Source organism: Mytilus edulis, chromosome 8, assembly GCF_963676685.1.
Source record: "Mytilus edulis chromosome 8, xbMytEdul2.2, whole genome shotgun sequence".
NCBI lineage: Eukaryota > Metazoa > Mollusca > Bivalvia > Mytilida > Mytilidae > Mytilus > Mytilus edulis.
In genome coordinates this window covers 1,289,397-1,311,743 of record NC_092351.1, presented here as the reverse complement: position 1 = coordinate 1,311,743, position 22,347 = coordinate 1,289,397, and the positions used below count along the sequence as shown (strand labels likewise).

At 32.6% G+C, this 22,347-nt stretch overlaps 1 protein-coding gene across 1 annotated transcript in view; it reads left to right on the top strand.

Annotated features, from left to right (window-relative positions):
• LOC139484582 (uncharacterized) overlaps window positions 1–22,133 on the top strand; it is a 44,697-nt gene extending 22,564 nt beyond the window's left edge. Inside the window, exons 2-9 of the mRNA XM_071268355.1 lie at window positions 2,941–3,195; window positions 5,943–6,464; window positions 7,316–7,431; window positions 12,729–13,967; window positions 15,257–15,287; window positions 15,934–16,223; window positions 17,131–17,158; window positions 21,713–22,133. Coding sequence (XP_071124456.1) covers window positions 2,941–3,195; window positions 5,943–6,464; window positions 7,316–7,431; window positions 12,729–13,967; window positions 15,257–15,287; window positions 15,934–16,223; window positions 17,131–17,158; window positions 21,713–22,005 — 2,774 coding nt within the window. The 3' untranslated portion in view covers window positions 22,006–22,133. The remainder of the gene's footprint in view (window positions 1–2,940; window positions 3,196–5,942; window positions 6,465–7,315; window positions 7,432–12,728; window positions 13,968–15,256; window positions 15,288–15,933; window positions 16,224–17,130; window positions 17,159–21,712) is intronic.
• Window positions 22,134–22,347: the final 214 nt, after the last annotated feature.

Here is a 22,347-nt window from a genome sequence, read left to right as displayed (position 1 = left end):
TGGAAATGGGGAATGTGTCAAAGAGACAACAACCCTACAAAATAAACAAACAGCAGCAGAAGGTCACCAATAGGTCTTCAATGTAGCGACAAATTCCCGGAGGCGTCCTTCAGCTGGCCCCTAAACAAATATATACTAGTTCAGTGACAATGAACGCCATACTAATTTCCAAATTGTACACAAGAAACTAAAATTAAAATAATACAAGACTAACAAAGGCCAGAGGCTCCTAACTTTGAACAGGCGCAAAAATACAGCGGGGTTAAACATGTTTGTGAGATCTCATTCCTCCCCCTATACCTCTAACCAATGTAGAAAAGTAAACGCATAACAAAACGCACATTAAAATTCAGTTCAAGAGAAGTCCGAGTCTGATGTCAGAAGATGTAACCAAAGAAAATAAACAAAATGACAATAATACTTAAATAACAACAGACTACAAGCAGTTAACTGACATGCCAACTCCAGACTTTAATTAAACTGACTGGAAGATTATGATTTCATCATACGAACATCAGGCACAATCCTTCCCGTTAGGGGTTTAGTATCATACCATCATAACATATATGAGAAGAAAGGCTACTTCCTTATTTAGAACACTGGCATCCTTTAAATTAAACGGATGCGAAGTGTGAACAAGAATTTCAAAATAAAAAATATATATAAAAAAATAAATGTACCTCATAGGTTAGGTTAAGGCACTTGAAAGTCAACATTTGTTGTTTTTTCGAATGCATTGTATCCGTTTTCAACAGACAGATGGAATTTAACAACCGTACTATTCAGAAATGCATATTGGTCGGCATTGTCGGCTTTCTATTAAACTGAAGAAGGTGATTTTCACTACCTTCTTCAACCTAAAAAGGTCTGCATGGTCGGCCTTCAACCGGCTTTGGTATATTATTATTTATATTTTTGAACAAAAGAACAATACTTTAAAAAAAACACATAGGGAAAAAACTCTTGGACGCATTGGTGAACGAGGATTGCAATTTAGAAATTAAATATTTAATGTAAAAGTTTAAGAGGATGCAACCATTTTTTAAACAAAAAAACATAATGCAAAATGTTGATGTGCGATAAGGTATATGAACAAAAAAGTTACAGCCAAAATATGATTCATCTGATGCAAAAAGAAAACTCTCAAGTCAATTGAGGAACGCGTATACAATGTATGTATAATTAAGGGAAAACCAAAGACCATACGTAATTTCTATAGTTAATCCTATGATCATGGTAAAGGGGCGGGTGCAATAATCTTAGAATCGAATCTCGCTTCGTTGACGTGTTTCGGGGTTTATAATCTACGTCATGTGATACCGTTTCACGCCTTTGATAGCTTTCATATCACCTTGGTAAATTTGTTTTTCGACTTTTTCCCCTCCCGTAAAAGCTGTCTTTTTCAATGTAATTGTCATTCCCTAACACTTCTTTAAAGAGAAATGGGAACAAAATGCCACTTTCAATCTGCCTGTCCGTTGCTCCATTCTTTCGTAAAACCATTGTTGGTACTCTTTAATTCGCATCCATCAAGGGATTTTGTATTTGCCGTATATATCACACCACGAGATGCTCTGTTTTCACTTGCAGCAATGACCTTTCTTATTCTAAGATTTTTTTAGTTGTTTATTCGTGATAGATTGTTTTTAATGACACACATATGACACAGATCATTCATGTATCATTGAGTCAAAAACAAATCATGTTCGGTAATGTTACAAATATTTTCAAATGACAAATACCCTTTATAGCAAATACAAATTTACCCCTGAACGAACTGCTAACCAAAAAAATGGAGAATAGTACCGGGGGAATTACACATGTGCTTATATGCGTAACCGCTGTCTATATGCGACATTTTTGTGTAAAAGTATTTGAGATTCCATCAAAATTTTGGCGGAAAGAATCTCGCAAGGGTACACAGAGAATATCCAAAATTGCAAATACCACGACTAGAGGGGAATTTGAGACATAATCTCTGAAAGTGGTGAAAAACAAGCAAACTCGTTTTTAGATAAGGAAACAATGTAAGAATATGCGAAAAAAATACACTGGCTATCAACTAATTAGAATCTGGCCTTCTTATATCATGTGTAACGAAATTTAAATATACCTGTGTGATATGCGAACAAGATGTAAAATTGAGAATGGAAATGGGGAATGTGTCAAAGAGACAACAACCCGAACAAAGAAAATAAACAAAATGACAATAATACATAAATAACAACAGACTACTAGCAGTTAACTGACATGCCAGCTCTCAAAATATACTTGTGTTTAATATACAAGCTTAATAGTAAAAAAAGAGATAACAATAAACATTTATGTGAAATGTTATGGTAAATTACGCTAACGATTATCAAAAACCAACTATTCTCTTATCCCACGCAATTGATTAAAAGCACAAGACTTGTAACGGTTGGGAAAAGAAAACATTTTCGAACTATTAGTAATGTACTTGTGAACATTTTTTTTTTTTTAGTAAAACTCCATGAATATTTTTTCTATTTCATCAGCGACAAAACGTAGAATACGTGACATAAGGAATACAATCCGGCGGCGAAGGCGTAGACTATTTCTACATACCTTTATATTTCAGATGGCAAAAGTCCTGGTTGCATCGCACCTTGTATGCAGATATCTTATGTTATGAAAATTCACAAATGCATTAAACAATAAGCAATAACTGATAATTCGCAATTCGACCTTTTAATAAATCTTTGATAACTTCCCGTTACTTTGATATCATTCCCTATATAAAAACAGAACATAGTTTATCTATTGTAAACAGTTATATTTTTCTAATCATCGCAAATTCCATTCTTCGTTTTAAAATGTAAGTGTTTGCATTAATTCACAAATAAATCTTGACTCGATGTTTAGAAGAATATTGACATTTTGATATACAAAACAGTAACCTGATTCTGACATTCGTTTTAGAAAATTCTGATTATTTACTTCCTTTTGCTGGCACTTCCGAAGATTTTAACGAACTGCTATCCACTGGAACATATGAATCGTTTGAAAATAGAGTTTTTCTTTGTGGAAGTTGTGCATGTGGAAAGTCCACTCTCGCAAGTGTTCTTATTGGTAGACCAATACCACTTACATGGAAATCAACAGATGGATTAGTCATACACTTTGGGCGAAATGGTATCAACCTGGAAACTCATGAGATGGTTCCTTTATCAGGAGGTATAGTAGTCTACAAAAATTGTAACGATTAAACCTGTGTAATATGAATAGCATATTTGTATACATGTACTTAATGAATGGCTACTGTGATGATTTTGTATCTACGGTTAGATTGTTTATATTAGTAACTGTTCTGCAGAAGCCTCATTTAATGCATTGTATATATACCTTAATAAAACATAGTAAAGAATTGGATGTTTCGCGGGTAAACTTTGGGTCAGGTCAAATGTAAAGGGGTGTTCCTTAGGAAACTCAGATACTAGTGATGAGACACTTTGGAAGAACACCCCTCCTTCAATAATGGTACGGCTACCATTGGGGTATATAAGCAGGAGAGAATCCTAGCTAAGGGTCGATTGTCATAAAGTCTTCAGAGACATAAGACCACGGTACGGTGATATTCGAGATCGCTCGCTCGTATATATTTAAATATTATTACTAAGAGTAATAAAGAACAGGTCGGTGCCTGTTATAAATACGGATTTGTATATTTACAAGCGGAACCGTATTGTACCGTATAGGACAAGTGTGAGTCTGTGTGACCACCTTGTAAAGTACATAATTGTACAAGAGGAACAAAGACAAGTGTGTAAACTTGTAGGGTACATTATTGTACAAGGAGGACAAGTTTGTTCCTGACCCAAGGACAAATTTGTAAGAGTACAAATTTGTACCAGTTGTATATAGATACTTTAAGTAGAATAGTTTATAGATAGTTTATTAAAGATTGCAAAGAGCAGTTGTACATATTTTGGTTCATTGACGTTAATATTTGAATAAAGATTATTTGTTATATGTTTTGTAAATAGAGCAATTTTGGATCCAGTATCAAACTGGTAACGGACTCATTCTAAAATAGAAACAGACACGCTTACCCTGTGTACACGTTACACTACTATTTAATCTCAAATTCATTGAACCATACAATTTATCATTGAATATGTACATTGAATAATCCGCGAAGGGTATTATGTATAAGGCGAAGAGTCAAAAACTAATTTCATGGTTCAATAAATTCAAAATAAATTATTGCCATTCATTATCAATAAATTTCTATCAAAAATAAGACGCTAAAAACTGTTTATATTATTTATAGTAACAATAGCAACGTACACACATGTTAGCGTATGAATACACGACGTCAGAATGGGCGTGTCGCCATAAAAATTGACAACATTGAAAATAGAAATAATTCTTTTAACCAACCAGGAGACAGTAAAAACACCAAATATATTTATAAGTAATTGTTTAGAAGGAGTTGCATACATGAACAATCGTATAAACAAATGATATATGGATGAATTCCGGATAATAAATAGAAAACCCCACATCTGGCAATGGCAAAGTCCAAGCGTTAATTAGGGACTTTCGATTTATTATTGTCCTCTGTAATCAGTCGTTTTGTGATATAACATCGCATAGACGAACGGACTTCGTAATAAACATATAACTGCGCTGTAGATATCAAAGGCGTATAATATCCATTGACTCGATCTATTTCACAAAATTGGTGCGCATCTGGTTCGATCGTCGTGATGGAAAGGTTTTAAAACTGCTGCTTTCTGACTTATGAATGCACCTTTATAATACTTCTTTATAAACGTTTTTATCATTTTTTTTTTATTAAGTGAACATTTTTGCAACGGAGTTTATTTTTTGTCAAGCATGTGCGTTTGGTTGTCCAAGTACTAGAACAAAAGAATGCTGTGGTTGCGTGTTTTTTTATGAAACTAATTAACATAATAAACAAACAAAAGAGACCTATTCGATCTTTTTTTTATCATAGTACGTGAACATATACATAGTTACGTTCTGGCAACAACAGTATTTTGGTGATTGTCAAATATTCCCTCAAGATACAAACATTTGCATTTTCGACTTTTTTTTTTCGTTAAGTGAGGTTTCTGTTTTTTGAATTTCAATGTATAAACAATAAACAGTCTTCGAACGAAGCGTGTGTAAGTCAATATACTTTTATGGGTAACAAGGAAGTTATAAATTTTGTATGTTATTTTGTAAGCCATAAAATACATGCCAATTACTGTCATGTATGGCAATATTGTTGCTTTGGATTTTTTTCGGTAAAAATATCTTTTACTTGTATGCTAGCATTTGGTTATTTTTAAATTTTTACAATCATTGTATCAATTCGTATAACAAACACTTTTAAACACAATTCGAAATGTTTATACTAAAAACAGCTAGATTCATAGATTCAATAACTGCAACAAGTGTGTTAGGTGATTTTACCACTCCAGACCGTAAAATTTATAATGTTTTAAGCGCGAGGCTTGTTGAGCTTTTTAAAGAAAATTATAAATTTACCTGTGGAGAATGGAGAAATATCGTAATACACCAGTAATAGTGATGGAATCTGTTTCGTTTATGATTTGTATCCTTCTCTTTCAAATATTTTCAAACAGTCCTTTATATCTGACGTCATCAGACATGGTCGCCTTTTTTATGACGTCACAATAGGAAATTCAGAAGAAATCAAGAATAAAGTTCAAAATTAGATTAAGAACAATCTTTTGCTGCGAACAGATAATTCACTAGTGATGGAAATTGTTTTGCTCCTAACGCTAAGGAAATGTGAAAATAGCGCAAGCATAAGTGAAAAGTATTTCGTACTTCAGTGATCAATTATCTATATCCGATAATCGTGTGTTAATATTGTTTATCTTTGCTATTTCTACATTTTATTTTCACAAATAAATATTCTAAATCTATCAACGTCTTTGTTGTAGGCGTAAGAGATCAAACTGTGTTGACAAAGGTGGTAATAGGTAAGCCAAATCGTGAGACAGTCATACGTCAAAGTGTTGTTACCAACCAAGACAAGCACACCGTGCCATCATCTACTGGAACTGAAAATCCGAAGTCAAATGAACAGACAATAAAGAAAGACACTGATTGCAGTTTCACAGTTTCTCATTCATCCGATGTTTTTGTCAAGGAAAATAAAGATTTACCGGTTAAAAGTACATTGACATTCGACGATGAAAACGCTGCATTAATTAGTCTGCCGAAGATAAACAAAATTGAAGCCTACACTGTACGCGAAGACATTTTGAAAGAAATTAAGAGTGGTCAATACAAAATCAAAATTGCCCCTTCAGATTTAGTCGACTTTGGTGGTCAACGATCGTATGACATGACCCATCAGCTATTTGTGCAGCACGGTGGGACATTTGTCGTGATGTTTGATGGAAGTAGGGATTTTCAAGAACCTCTTAAAGAATATCCTACTGGAGATATTTCTAATGAAAGTATGTTTAACATTTAAAAATGTATGACTATACACAATATACATTTCGTTTCTACCCAAATGTACAATCATTGAACTCAACACATATTTGTCATTACGGGGCCTTTATCATGTTTATAGCTGACTATGCGGTATGGGCTTTGCTCATTGTCGAATACCGTACGGTGACCTATAGTTATTACTTTCTGTGTCATTTGGTCTCCTGTGGATAATTGTTTCATTTGCAATCATACCACATCTTCTTTTATATATATGGCATTTTAAAAACATCTATATATATAAACTATGCTCGGACATGAATACAACGCACAATTCAAATGCTTAAAAACTTCTTTTGTTGCTAATTACTGCTATGAAAGTTTTATTGTAGGTCCGCGTTTGTGTATAAAGAATACAGCCTTAAAAAAATATCATATTGATGATACCTATAACTAAAACAACTATATATCCGAGGCAAAATGACGTATATACACATTAAGGTCAATTAAAGGCTTCCATTAAAAGTGAAACCCACCAATACAGTTAGCATCCAGTTTCAGCGACAAAAACAATGAAAACATTATTGAAACAATAGTTTAACTTTTATTTTTGCAAATCGTACAATCTGCTTTTAAAAAGTAAAATCACAAAAAAAAAGAACTCCGAGGAAAATTCAAAACGTAAAGTCCTTGATAAAATGGCGTACTCGAAAATGGAAACACATCAAACAAATTGAAAACAACTGTAATATTCCTGACTTAAGTGTCTCAATATTAAGGATTTATTAATTTATTTAAAGATGATATTTTTGTTTGAACAAAGGACGCATATGTAGACAGGATATGAATTTTATATTCTTATTTTTTGTTCTAGCTATTGTGAAACATTGGGTCAATTCAATACTCACTTATTGTGTTGATGAGAGTGATGTTGATGATCCTATGCCTATGATCGTTTTCGCTGCAACGCACAGCGACCTTATTCCTGAGGTAAGCATCGAATTATTTACATATAGAAACAACAAGCTGATATCGAAAACACGTTTGTTGACGAAAAAAAAGATGTAGATAAATACCTTTATCTTTTTTCTAAAACCTCAATCTTAACACAGTGTAGAATCGGTTATAAGATATACTATCGGGTTGTTGTCTCTTTGACACATTCCCCATTTCCATTCTCAATTTTATTTGTATAATTATTTTCTATTTGAAAAGTAAACCTAAATTTGTAAATGCTGATGATCCCATTTTTTTCCGTATATTAAATGGAATTCCAGTGTTCTAAACAGCAATGAATTCCGTCTACGGTAAGATTATGACTAATTAAACTAAAACATCTTGTATTTGGATATAAAATCACAGATGGTAAATGTTACTTTATGAATTATATACACATGGACAAAAGTATTGCAACACCTTGATTTTTTAAAACTTGAAAAATCAGACTCTTGTTTTGGAGGGAATATGATAAAACATTTGTCAAATAATATTGAAACATAGTTAATGATAACATTGGCATTAAAAGGAACACAAGATGTGTTAAAACAATGTTTTATCTAACCAAAATTTTTCTAACAAAATGAAGTGTTTTTTTGTACAAAAAAAATGCATTTTACAACTTTTACTGTAGACGTATTTTACAATGTCAAACATTTAAACATTAATCTTAAGATGATCGTTCACATCATTGTTGATCGTTATACGCCACAGAATTAGTACTTTGTGCGCAGTTTCCATTCAAACAGATAACTTCTGATTCTTGCCATAAGTCGACTATAATTTGTTACTACGGTAGCCGCAACCATACCTGACGAGGGGTATTGTTTATTTCATGACGTTTTTATATTGGGCGTTTGTTGTGCTCTTTACGCCCAAAAGTGTCTCATATATGCTCGATATGGTTCTAATGCGGGTTACGATCGGGCCAAGATAAGCCGAATTTCATTTACATAATGGATCTTCCTCCACGATGCTAATTTCAAACTTTGGCATGCTCTGCACTATATTCGATACGGCCAACTGTGTGTCTGTTCGTAGGCAAAGGTCCCCGAAATGGTCTATCGCACGATAACCAGTAGCGATGAGCCGATTTCAAATAGTTTTTGTTTAAAGGCTCCTGTATGGGCATCACTCTTTTTTTTATGATTGTATTGTTTTCAATGGGGTTTCTTCTTACCAACCTTCAAATGCTTGATTGTCCCTAGCAGATGTTATAGTAGGTCTTCTTGATCTTGGTATGTCTTTAACATCGTTTGTTGCCTGATTGTTATTTTCAAAACGACTTATAGTGGAATGGTGATGACCAACAATACTTGCCATTGTAACAACGATACCTGCTTCTCTCATGCTGGTTATCTGCCATCTTGCTGCAGTTATGAATTGTGGATGACCAATTACAAGGTTTAAAACACATACCTTTATATACTTTGTTATTTAAAGTGTTGAAAACAACGGAGATAAAACATCTGTTTTATTGTTTACGAGTACAGTATCTGCATGTGCAGATAAGAACTTATCGACTGGATATTTTTTTTTATTAAACTTAGGTGATATTTAAACAATATTAAACTAGTTCTTTTTCAACAAATTATATCAACGAAAAAATAAAGAGTGTTTTTTTTCATTTGAATTTCAATTTGGTGTTGCAATACTTGTTTCCATATGTATATATCAACAGTATTAAGTTTTTCTATTGATAAGTCATATTATGTTTCCGAGCAGAGAACAAAAACTGTTGATGTCTTTATTTTTTTTGAAAATGAATTTAATAAAAAGAGTAGATACCTATAAATCAAGATGTCCAATGTTATTGCCAATTAAATTTTTGTTTTAGAAATTGATAAGTCTCTGCAATTTTTATACGTGTGCATGTAAAACCAATTTCGTTGTAGAAGAGTCTAAATAAAGCACAAACAACATTTTCCAAAAGACCAAAAAAGTGAAAAAGTATATTTAAACAAAACGCATTTGACTAGCACGTCGAACAACTGATGTTCTTTAACCCTGCTGACTGCCATTGGCGATTGCCAAATACAATTGATCCCAAGATGTTACAAAATGGATCTTAATATAAAACTTAATACTAAACAGAAAACAATTAACTTCTGGCCACGATGTTATGCCACAACCATAAGATGTCAATATTGTTTTGTACACTAGATCCGGATTTTGACAATAAATGTCTCTTCAGTGATGTTAGGAATCGAAACGGTATTTGGAAGGCCATATAAAATGTACCCTCGTTTTTAGATAGACTCTTGAATTTTAAGAGTCAATATAGGATGAACGGATCATATAAACCGGAGGGAAAATATGATACAAGCTCAAACAAAAAATATAAACGAGTCTAAATTGAAAACTACGTTCAAACCTATGTTTGTTGGATGAAAACAGCAATTTTTCTACGTGTGCATGTAAAACCAAATTCGTTGTAGAAGGGTCTAAATACAGCACAAACAACATTTTCCAAAAGACCAAAAAAGTGAAAAGTATATTTGAACAAAACGCATTTGACAAACAGGTCGAACAACTGATGTTCTTTAACCCTGCTGACTTCCATTGACGATTGTCAAATAAAATTGATCACAAGATGTAACAAAATGGATCTTAATATATATATAAATGCATTTAGAAATGTAAAATCATTAGATAAAAAAAGTAAGAATAAATCAAAAAGGAGCAATATACCTTTACAAAGAAAGGTTTATATAAAATATAATAAATTATTTTAGAGATGCAAAAAAATGAAAAATACTCCAAAAAGTACTATATTCAATAAATGACGTTATTGATCTTATGACGTCATCCATTAACGCATCATTCGAATAATGTCTGCTCTTAATCCCTGGTTTTGAGTATACCCTCCTGAAATTCGGGATCTATTTGAATTTTATCAAAATGTTGGATTTAGAGAATGCCGCCACGAAATTTCAGACCCATTGCATATTTTATGCTGATTTTTACAATGAAGTTAATGAAGAAGTTTGACTTAAATCCCAAGCTCATATCCGGAAATTATTCATAAAGAATAATTAAAATCACAAGCATTCTAATATGAACAGTAGCAAATCCATTAGCATTAGTACTTTTTCATATAACCGACTTTTGACTCGTGAGTAAATGATTTTCCCTGTGTTACTTTCTCTGTGGAGGGACATTCGGGTCCCTGTCTATTTTGATGTATGCCTTTTTGTGCTTCTTTGATACATTTGTTGTTTTTATCTATAATACTAAAATTACGAGGTCCAATTTGTTAGCCGTCATCACGTAAATACGACGAATCAAAGAATTCAACTTTATATATAACTAATATAGTACAAAGGTGAAGATTAAAAATTACATCACTCTAGGCCCTTTTGTTTTCCACGTAATTAATATTGCCAATAATTAAGAAGTTCCGGGTCGATTCCGATATCGATACCAATAGTATATTTACCTGTTACCTATTACCTTATCTGTACGTTCCGCATCTGACAGGCGCACCACCAAACGGTGTATTCAGGATTAAAATGCTATATACATGGGTCATAATCACAGGGTTCACACTACCAAATTGTCAAATTGTTACCTATTGTAGTATTTTAATCAGTAAGACTTTCTAAGATTACAATACGAATACTAAAATATCTGGACTAAAAATAAGGCGTATAGGTACAGATTTCAATTATTTGTTAGCGGGCATGACGTAAAACAGCGAGTCAAATAATTCAACTTAATTTATAACTACATGTACTATAGGACATGCTGTTGATTAAAAAATACTCCATTCCAGGACCTTTTGTTTTCCAAATAATTAATATTACCAATAATTGATAAGTTCCAGTTCGACAGGTTCAAACAGAAATATTTGAAAGCAGAGAAAACTGTGTATCTTATAATCGGCATAACTTTATCAGATGACAATACTAATACTAAAATAAGGCTTGCGCATAGTTATGTACTTTAGTTCAGTCACGGACTCGCGATATCACGGTTGTGTTCTAGTAGTGATTAAGATGATAACACAATTTTGACTGCTGTATCCCTATTTTTGACATTTCTACTTATTGAGTCTGTTTATTTTGTTCATACATCGTTGACAATGTAGTGGAATCTGACGCGACTGTCATACAAGTGAGAGGTTCAGCTAGCTATAAAACCAGGTTCAATCCACCATTTTGTACATAGGGAAATGCCTGTACCGTGTCAGGAATATGACAGTTGTTATCCATTCGTTTGATGTGTTTGGACTTTCCTTTTTGAATTTTCTTTGGAGATCAGTATTTTTGTGTTTTACGTTTTTTTCAAGAAAGAAAAGAAGTAAACATAAAGTTTATAAATTAGTGCAATTATTTGATCATGTATATAGAGAACTTAAAACATAAAACAATTTATTTCATTTTTTAACCAATTGTTTGCTTCATTTTACTTTATATAGTGGCTCTTACTTAAATTCGTTGACCAGAATGTCCTACAACAAAGTAGGTACATGTAATCTCTCTAAAAAATCTCCGGGATATACGCCAATTTTCTATTGAAATCTTTTTGCGCTATCAAATTGATAAATTAATTCCGTGAACGTATAGATAATCAAAAAAGCCTTGACACTGAAGGGGTTTGTTTACACTCTGTTTGACCGTATTTGTCCTTTTAGAATCGAAATAATTAATGGAAGCCATATATTTATTGTAAATTTACACATGACCTGGGCCGTGGTACTCGTTAATCTTATCCCTCCCTAGCCCTCAAGATAAAATTCAAATATTAAGGAACAGGTAATGTGAAGATTTCCAACAAATATATGGCTTCCATGAATTATTTCTAACCTGTTCATACGGACCTCATCCTAACATTAAAGATAACATACTTTAGTAAAAATTAAAATCACAAAAATACTTAACTTCGATGTAAATTCAAAACGGTAAGTCTCTAATCAAATGACAAAATTAAAAGCACAAACACAATAAATCAAATTGATAACAACTGTCATATTCCTAACTTGGTACAGTTAATTTCCTACTTAGAATCTAGTGGGTTGAAATTGGTTTTATAGCTAGCTAAAACTTTTACTTGTACTACAGTCGCATCAAATTCCATTAAATTGACAATGATGTGTGAACAAAACAAACATACATAATCGGTAAGCATGTCAAAACAGCAATCAATATTGTGTTATAATCTTAATCCATTTAAAAACAAAGAAATATGTTAAAAACTGGCTCTTAAAGGCATATAGACAAAGCAAAGCACATAAACAAAAATGTAACATGTAGCAGTCATGTTTTACTTCGGTAGCATTTATCTTCCAGGATATGCAGAAGAAGATGAAAAAAGAATTCGCTAAAAAAGTCACTGATATGTTTGGTACACATGAAATGAATAAACATATCGTGTTCGATCCAGTATACTTCATAAATGGAACAGACAAAAATGATCATGAAATTGAAAATTTGAAAGACCAACTTGTCAGTATTGCCATGAACCAGCCATCCTGGGGACTACGACGGCCGATGATTTGGGTGCCTCTTGAACTTTTGATTGATAATATGAAAAAAGATCAAATAAATGTTATACTTAAAACACACTTAGCCGAAGCAAACACCCAAAATGGAGATTTATCACTCTCTGACAAACAACTAGATGATTTTCTCTTAACCCAACACGCAATGGGTAAACTTATGTATTTCAATCAACCGGAACTAAACAGTTTCATCATTCTCTATCCTCCTGCATTGGTCAATATCCTCAAGTCATTCGTCACTGATGAAATGTTTTGGCCCGAAGATGAAACCCTGAAAGATATCCTAAGAAAAATGACGGATACTGGAATTATAAAAAAACGTGATCTCCTGAAACTATGGCAACAAAAACAAGTCAACCAGTACTTATCATGTGATGAGTTTAAAGAGTTTGTTATTCAAGTCCTCGTACATCTGGATATTTTGGTCCTCCCGAAACATAACTTAGGCAAGACAGACGTAGATGATTATTTCTTAGTTCCGTGCACTGCTAAAAACAAAATGCCGATGTCATTTTTGGATGACAATTTATTTGAAAACAGAACTATATCTTTGGTCTATCGATTACATAATAGAACCATACCGTCTTCATTGGCCTTTAAACTTATTGGTGCTGTAAGTAGTATTTGGCCTATTAAAGAAGAGAACAAAAACTCACTATTATATCACTCCTCAGCCGTGTTATATGTTGACAGTAAAACCGAGTTCAGAATAATTATAGAGGACACGAGAGTGGTCGTCTACCTTACACACATGCCATCTAAGTTTACCATCTCTCCAGATATTGCGGCCAGCATTCAAGAATGCTTGACATTTACTTTAACCGATGTTCTTAAATTCTATCTAACAAGTATTGGAAAGAGCCATAAAAAAAAAGATATATCAAACCTCTTTCAAATTGAAGTCGGGGAAGTTTGTGACAGATCCCCCTGTGTGTTTTCAGTTTCCGAGGCGAAACGAACATCTAGCTGGAGTTGCAGTAGAAATCAACATTTTACTAAATATCCGTTGCTTTGGATTTTTGACAAGGTATGTAAAATCAACAAATGATTGTGTTTGAATGTTTTGGTTTTTTTTGCAAAATATGTATTATCCATGTTAGATTGTTTTTAACATTTTTTCCGATATGACGTTTTTCCAAATGTTTAATGACCTGTTTATGTTCATGTTTGTCATGCTGAATATTAATAAAGGTTTTCATGTATATGTTGCATCTTCTGGCTCTATCTATAGATTAATAACACATTCATAAGTATCATAAACAAAAACGGGATAACACAAACAGATCACATAACATTGCTAGTTTCATGGTAAACGCCATTAGCAGTTTATTTTGAAAAGTAATGTATCTTCATTAGCAGAAGTGTAAAATGTAAAAATATATTAAACGGTAGCACCTCTCCTGAATCAGATGTGTATTATATAAATGATGCCCATCAGTCGATTGTAACATATATTGAAATATAAAGATGTGTACTAACGAAAAAAGCCGATAACAGAGATATTCATGCGGTAAATGATTTCACAAATTTTAAGACATCAACCCTGAATGTAACAATATAATTTTTTTCTTACCAGATATGAAGTTTTGATTCATCACTTGTGATACAGATATCAAAACAGCGGTAGTAATATTGCATTTTATAAATGTTTACGGATGATTAGAGGTGTCATACCACCCTATCTGTTCAACCAAATTTTACAATTTTCCCAGCTTTCTAAATATTTTACCTTAAGTTTAACTTCATAAAAACCAGGTATATCCTGGAGTGTACATGTATCAGCTTTCTACATGTCAATTTTCAACAGGTGTTTAAAATCATATAAAAAGAAAAGGTCTTCCGAATAGAGGTACCACTGAAAATAACCCCTGGTTTTCTGGAAATCTTAAATTAGTATACTATGGAGTGCATTAATCCACAATTTTGAATGCAAACTCATAAACATGTAAAGTTTAGCTCAAAATGGTCTTAATATATTTCTCTTTCACCAAAAGTTTCATTTCTGCCAATGTGTTGGTTAGTTTAAGTAAACAATGACATCAAATGCACTATTTTTTGTCCGAGTAGGCCTACTTTCACATACGTTCTAAATTTGAGGGAGTAATTGGTGGTATGACACCTAGAGAACTCTAAAGTTGCCAAGAGCAAACACTCTTTGATATTTAATGTTATAGTACTAATTGACAGCGAAAATAAATCCACTTGAAAACTGTATTACCTTTAGATCACATACAAAAGCCTACGTCAAATCGTTCCAAAAATGGCATATATTTATTGATATTATAAAATACACTGAGTTTCTCTTTCTTTTATCAGACACAGGAAGAATGTCCACCAGATTGTACAGGTAAAGTAAGGTTTGATTGAACATAATTGTGCTTTGTAATTTTTGTTTGATGGTAGTTATTTATGTGCTTCATACTGATCATTTGAATTAAGTCAATTGTAACTACTTGTACAGTCTATTTTTATGTTTTGCTGTAACGACACTGCTCCAGGTTAGCGGATGGTTAAGCGATCACACATGTTCAACCCACCTACATTTGTAATATGCCGGTTCAAGTCGGGAGCCTGTTACTCAGTTGTTTTTGTTGGTTAATGTCTGTCATATTCAGTGTTTGCTTATTTATTTTATATGAGAACGGACTTTCGTTTTTTCTCATTTTCACATCTTCACATTTTAGCTGATTAAACAGTTTGGAATTTGTTAATTAATGAAGTCATGACGATGACGTAGCAATTCATATATTTACTCATTTGAACCCTGGAGGATAGTTGACCAAAGAGTCATACCAATTTGTTTTGTTTTATCAGCATTTTATTTTGAGATAGTTTTTTTTTATGTCTATCAATCAATGTCAATCAATTCAAAAATATGTTTGTAAAGTCATTCAACAAAGGCCGACTATTAACATATATTTTTTTAACGGCAACTTTTTTCTACAATGTCTTTATGATTATATGACTCTGTGTTTAATCTTTATATGCTTCAGGCCTTCACGTTGATGCCCTGGAAATGTTGCCAAGCGACAAACATGTGGTAAGACTTGCCAGCCAGCTTGATATTGATAGTTGTAAAAAATTGGTCCTTCAACTCGGGTTACAAGAAATACATTGCAAAAATGTAAATCACACGTACGGCTATGATGCTCTGACGCTAAATACCATGGTTTTATATACCTGGATGAATACAAAGATAAAAGGACAATCAACAATTAAATCATTAAATCATTTGCACGCAGGACTGAAAGCAATTGGTGCTGATACGCATGTTCTTTGCAAGGTTTGTACTTTATACAATTTATTTTTATTTTTGAACTTTGTTTTTCACACGGGGGGTCTCAACATTGATTGTGGGTACAGATGTACAGTTGGGATTTCAAAAACACACCCCATTCATATATTGTAGTCTTGTGAAATCCTGACCCATAAAAATATTTCATAGCGGAATCATAACCCATTCATATATTCCTCAGTTATCATATATTAATTTTTTTACCTCTTGACTTGATTTTAAACGATAAAAAAACAACATTTATACTAATCGAAAGATGAAAATTCTTGACCCACTGACAATTTCTTTTGTGAAATTGCAACCCATTGATATATTTAATGTGTCAAAAAGGGATATTTTCCCGCGGCACATCTGTTTACACCTTCATATAGAAGTTGCACCCTAGGGTTGGTTTTCAATAGTTGGTTTACAAGTGAAATTTATATATGGCTATTTGTTCGCTCTGAAATAGCATCAACTGGGAGATATATACTTCATATACAGGCGCTTTTGCAATTTTGCTACATCGCAATGTAAAGGCCACAGTTTGGAAGCTGACGTCATCGAATCATATTTTTAATTAACTGAATTTTTTGGAACTTTTAAAATGATTCATAAAAATGAAGACGAAAAGATAGTAAATAATCTTTATTTAGTACATTTTTCTAGTACACATTTGTTCCTATGAATTCATGTTAGAATTATATAAGGCAATTTGATTATTAGGCTTCGGTCTATTATGGTTTCGTGTACCACTGAATTTGTAAATAGTACACAGTATTAAGAAATAGTCTTCTTGTGTAAATTGCAGAAATTGAATTGCTTTCAAGGCGAATTTTGATATAAACCATATTAAGTTTTGCCCTTGTGTTTATTTATTTTTTTAAAAATACTTGTGTCTCAATTTCAATTTCAGGTATTCAGAGAATACACAGATTTTTCTGGTAAGAATATAAAAGCATTCAGTTGAATATGCAACATCCTTATATCTATGTATCATTTATTATAGGGTTTCAAATGATTTGCAGATATATGTGTTGATACTAACCATAACCAAATACCGGCCTTAATTAATTGACTTGGGACAGGCGCAAAAATGCGGCGGGGTTAAACATGTTTGTGAGATCTCAACCCTCCCCCTATACCTCTAGCCAATGTGGAAAAGTAAACGCATAACAATACGTACATTAAAATTCCGTTCAAGAGAAGTCCGAGTCCGATACTATACTTGGACAAATGACACATTACCAAGCAAAATTTTAAAGTTTAATATTGAGGAGGTTTTAAACGATCATATAATGTTTTGACACTCAATTAACAAGTGTGCCACTAACAGAAACAAAGGTAAACTAATACCAAATAGATAAAAAGAAATAGTTTTTTTTATTATTTCTTATATTTCTTCTTACTGTTTTAAGTGTAAGCAACACAACTATTGAAAAATGTACTTAATCGTCTTACACATTCATATATGTTTAGTTCTTACAGTGAAGTTATGGGATGGACATAAAAAGAATTGCCGTGTTTAAATTAACACAAGAGTGCACACACTGAAATGTCTCGCCTTCTTTACTAATAATTGACATTATGTTGATAGTCCTAAGTATAAAGCTTTATTACAACCGTCACATAAACGTTACATTAACCAAGATAACTAAACAAAGACCAATGAACCATGAAAATGGGGTCAAGGTCAGATGAACCATGCCAGGCTGACATGTACAGCTAACAATGCTTCCATAAAACAAATATAGTTGACCTTATACTTATAGTTTAATAAAAAAAAGACCAAAACACAAAACTTAACACTGAGCAATGAACTGTGAAAATGAGGTCAAGGTCAAATAAAACCTGCACGACTAATATATAGATCATAAAATATTTCCATACACTTAATCTAGTTGACCTATGGCGTAAAGTATTTGATAAAAACACCAAAACTGAAAAAAATAACTTTGACCACTGAACCATGAAAATGAGGTCAAGGTCAGATGAAATCTGTCCGCTAGACATGTTCACCTTACAATCATTCCATACAACAAATATAGTAGACCTATTGCTTAAAGTATGAGAAAAACAGACCAAAACACAAAAACTTAACTTTAACCACTGAACCATGAAAATGAGGTCAAGGTCAGATGACACCTGCCAGTTGGACATGTACACCTTCCAGTCCTTCCATACACGGAAAATACTAGCCCTATTGCTTATAGTATCTGAGATATGGACTTGACCACCAAATCTTAACCTTGTTCACTGAGCCATGAAATGAGGTCAAGGTCTAGTGAAAACTGTCTGACGGGCATGAGGACCTTGCAAGGTACAAACATACCAAATATAATTATCCTATTACTTATAATAAGAGAGAATTCAACATTACAAAAAATCTGAACTTTTTTTAAAAGTGGTCACTGAACCATGAAAATGAGGTCAAGGATATTTGACATGTGACTGACGGAAACTTCGTAACATGAGGCATCTATATACAAAGTATGAAGCATCCAAATCTTTCACCTTCTAAAATATAATGCTTTTAAGAAGTGAGCTAACACCGCCGCCGCCGCCGTAGCCGTCGCCACAGCTGCCGCCGGATCACTATCCCTATGTCGAGCTTTCTGCAACAAAAGTTGCAGGCTCGACAAAAACCTAGTCCAACCCTATTTCATATCAAGACTGTTGCATTAACCCTTATAGAAATAGCCTTTCAATACATCAATGTCTTTGTCCTTTAGCAAATTTAGAAAGAAAATAAAACGATTATCGTTTGTACTTTATACTGGACATTGTTAACATGATTTTGTTCTAACCTTTAGAATTTAAAGTTGTCTTTTGTTAAATACCGTATGTTAAAATTTCAAAACGATATTTTGGTTTGGGTTGTCTACTTCATCGGATACCTTTTTGTTCAATCTGATTACCTAAAGGTAAACCAAAAGTCGTGATTCTTTATTGGTTCAAGTAGCTGCTTCCTAACATTTAAAGATTACATACACGAAAGTAATGCACCAATTAATAATAAGTATTGCACAATATATCCTTTGCGCTGAATAAGTTTGATACACTGATATTTACACTGATATTACAGTTGTTATTACAACTAGAAAGGTGATCTAAGTTATCATAGATACCCTGACCCATAACAACTTATTGAAGATATCAATACTTGTATCACTCTTTACCATAGCGTGGTGGCCATTTGTTCTTGGTAGATGATTAAAAAAAACACCGATTATTTTGGAATAACATATTAATGATTAGGAGCAAACGCGCATTCAATAACGGTATCGAACTTGCAAACTCAGAATCAAAGAAGATAAACTTCTATACTTTGACTATTTGGCCTCCACTAAAACCTAAAAGTCAAGTTTTGTTAAGGTAGATTCATGGTATACCGCCATCTTGGATTGAACAATCACAGTAAAAAAATCGGTCTAGTTATTTGCCTAAATCTGCAAATATGAAGACAGATTTGCAATTTAATGGTTAGACTGTTTAATAATATAAAGAAAACTTGGCAATTTATTGTATAATCCAAAATATTTAAACAAATATAATTTTTCTTGCTTTTAGAATCATTTTTTTCAAACGAGCCATTTAAGGGAAGATAACTCTTTTAGTAAAAAATTTATACTGGACAGATAGGGAATTTTTTTCTTTTTACTTGTACCAAGACAACAAGTTCGGTGACACCATTTTTTCTTTTTATTTTCTTAAAACATATTACAAAACCTATCTTTTTACAATTTTTTTCAAAATTCTATCTCATAGATTTTTTTTTATGCACACAAATGTGTTTTCCCATGAACAATCTAACCAAATTTAGGTAATTTTCAACGACTCATAGCTTGAAAAATAGCACGGTGACCCCTCCTTTTTATTATATATTTGAAAAGAGCATATTAAAATCTTCATTCTGGCTAAGTATAAGAAAATTCTGTCTCAAAAAATATTTACTTATGATCTACCTTAAGGGGTATAAATTAACCTTTAGAATTTAATGTTGCCTGTTGTTGGGTTGTGTCGGATTTATCGGATACCCTTTTGTTTAATTCTCAGTTTTTTATTGATTACCTTAAGGTAAAACCAAAAGTCGTTATTATTTATTGGTCCAAGCAGCGGATTCCTACTGTTTTAAGATTACATACATGAAAGTTATGCATCAATTAATAATAACGTCGCTGGGATTCTAAAATGTTGTAAATTACAAATTTTTCAAGAAAAAAATATCTCACAAACAGGCTTTGCAAATTTTGGCAAAATGCATGCTTTCAAAATGTATGTGAACTTGAACATTTTTGCAAAAAGCAGTGAAATAAAAACTTTGACATTTCTGGAATATCCAAGAACTTAAATTATTTTTACAGAAATAAAGAAATGTACATTTTTTTATCCCAAAGCCATTCTACATCGATTTTCGTGTTTTCATACAACATTTTGGAAACAAACTTTACAAACAACTGACATTGGCAGTTTTGTAATATGTCTTATTTCACACATCTTAATTGGTCTAACTGTATGCTATTTTGTAATACCAAAGATTTCCTCCCACCTAGACCACGGATTTGGCTATACTTTTTGGACCTTTTGGATTATAGCTCTTCATCTTTTATATAAGATTTGGATTTCAAATATTTTGGCCACGAGCATCACTGAAGAGACATGTATTGTCGAAATGCGCATCTGGTGCAAGAAAATTGGTACCGTTAATTTTATTACTACCACTGGGTCGATGCCTCTGCTGGTGGACAATTAGTCCCCGAGGGTATCACCAGCCCAGTAGCCAGTACTTCGGTACTGGCATGAAAATACGGATTTTTTTGTGTTATTAAAATTTGCTGTTACAAAATGATAGAAATTATTATAAGTTAAGGAATGTATCTCCCTCATGCAAAGCTCTGATTCTTTTCACGGATTTGGCTATACTTTTTGGACCTTTTGGATTATAGCTCTTCATCTTTTATATAAGATTTGGATTTCAAATATTTTGGCCACGAGCATCACTGAAGAGACATGTATTGTCGAAATGCGCATCTGGTGCAAGAAAATTGGTACCGTTAATTTTATTATCACAATGTTAATTTATTCAAAACACAGTTATCTATTTATCATATGGAAACCAAAATATCTGAATGTTTCCAACAATCAGGTACAGCTACTCTGGAACGTGGTCGATGAACACAATCAAATTCAAAAACAACATATCTGCTGTGGTGCAAATCTTTGCATTGAAATTTCAAACAATTTCAAAAAGTAGTTCCCTTTTAATTGCAAGTACCTTGAGACAAACACATTTGAAATTTCCAAACTCAATCACATGTTAATTTTTTTATAGAACGGTAACATTTAAAATGATGAACACCAAACGTACCCTATTTTTTGTGATTTAAATCATTAAATGAAATAGTATTCAGGTAATGAAAATGTGTAAAAAATGAAAACTTAAAATGATAGATAAAATTTTATCGACTTTTTTTAATAATATTTATATTCTTTCACAGAATTTCCCAATGTCGGACCAGACGAAGTTCCAAACGATGATGTCCTACAAAATCTACCTCAAAAACTTGGTAACTGCGCTTTACAACTGGGTGTAGAACTAGGAATAGCTATAAGCTCTATAGAGCAAACAAAAACAGATCACCGAAAGATGTACGACCAAACTGAAGACATCTTAAGAAAATGGAAAAATTCAACTGAAGAAAAACCTACTCTATTCAAGTTACTGGTTGGTCTAGAACGCGTTCATCTTGGCGGCTTCCAGTTTGTAAAAGACATGTATCTCCGCAAATGATTTTGTAAATAACGAATGTCAATCACTGAATGTGTTGTTTTTACATTATACTCGATATACACTGAAGTTCGGCAACAGTATATGTCATACATTTTTGTTCTACTAAATCCAATATACAATGAATTTCATCTACATGGATCGTACTATTTGATGCGCCTTTACACAATTTACATATTATGCGTAAAACAATATTGATTAAAAACAAATTAATTTCCACGGTATTTGTAATACAAATTGAGTCAATTCAACTCCTTTCCCCAAGTAAAATACAAACAAGTTTATTCATTTAACAAACTTTCCACAGTATGTGTCGTACATTCTGGTTCAACCATCCAGTCGATA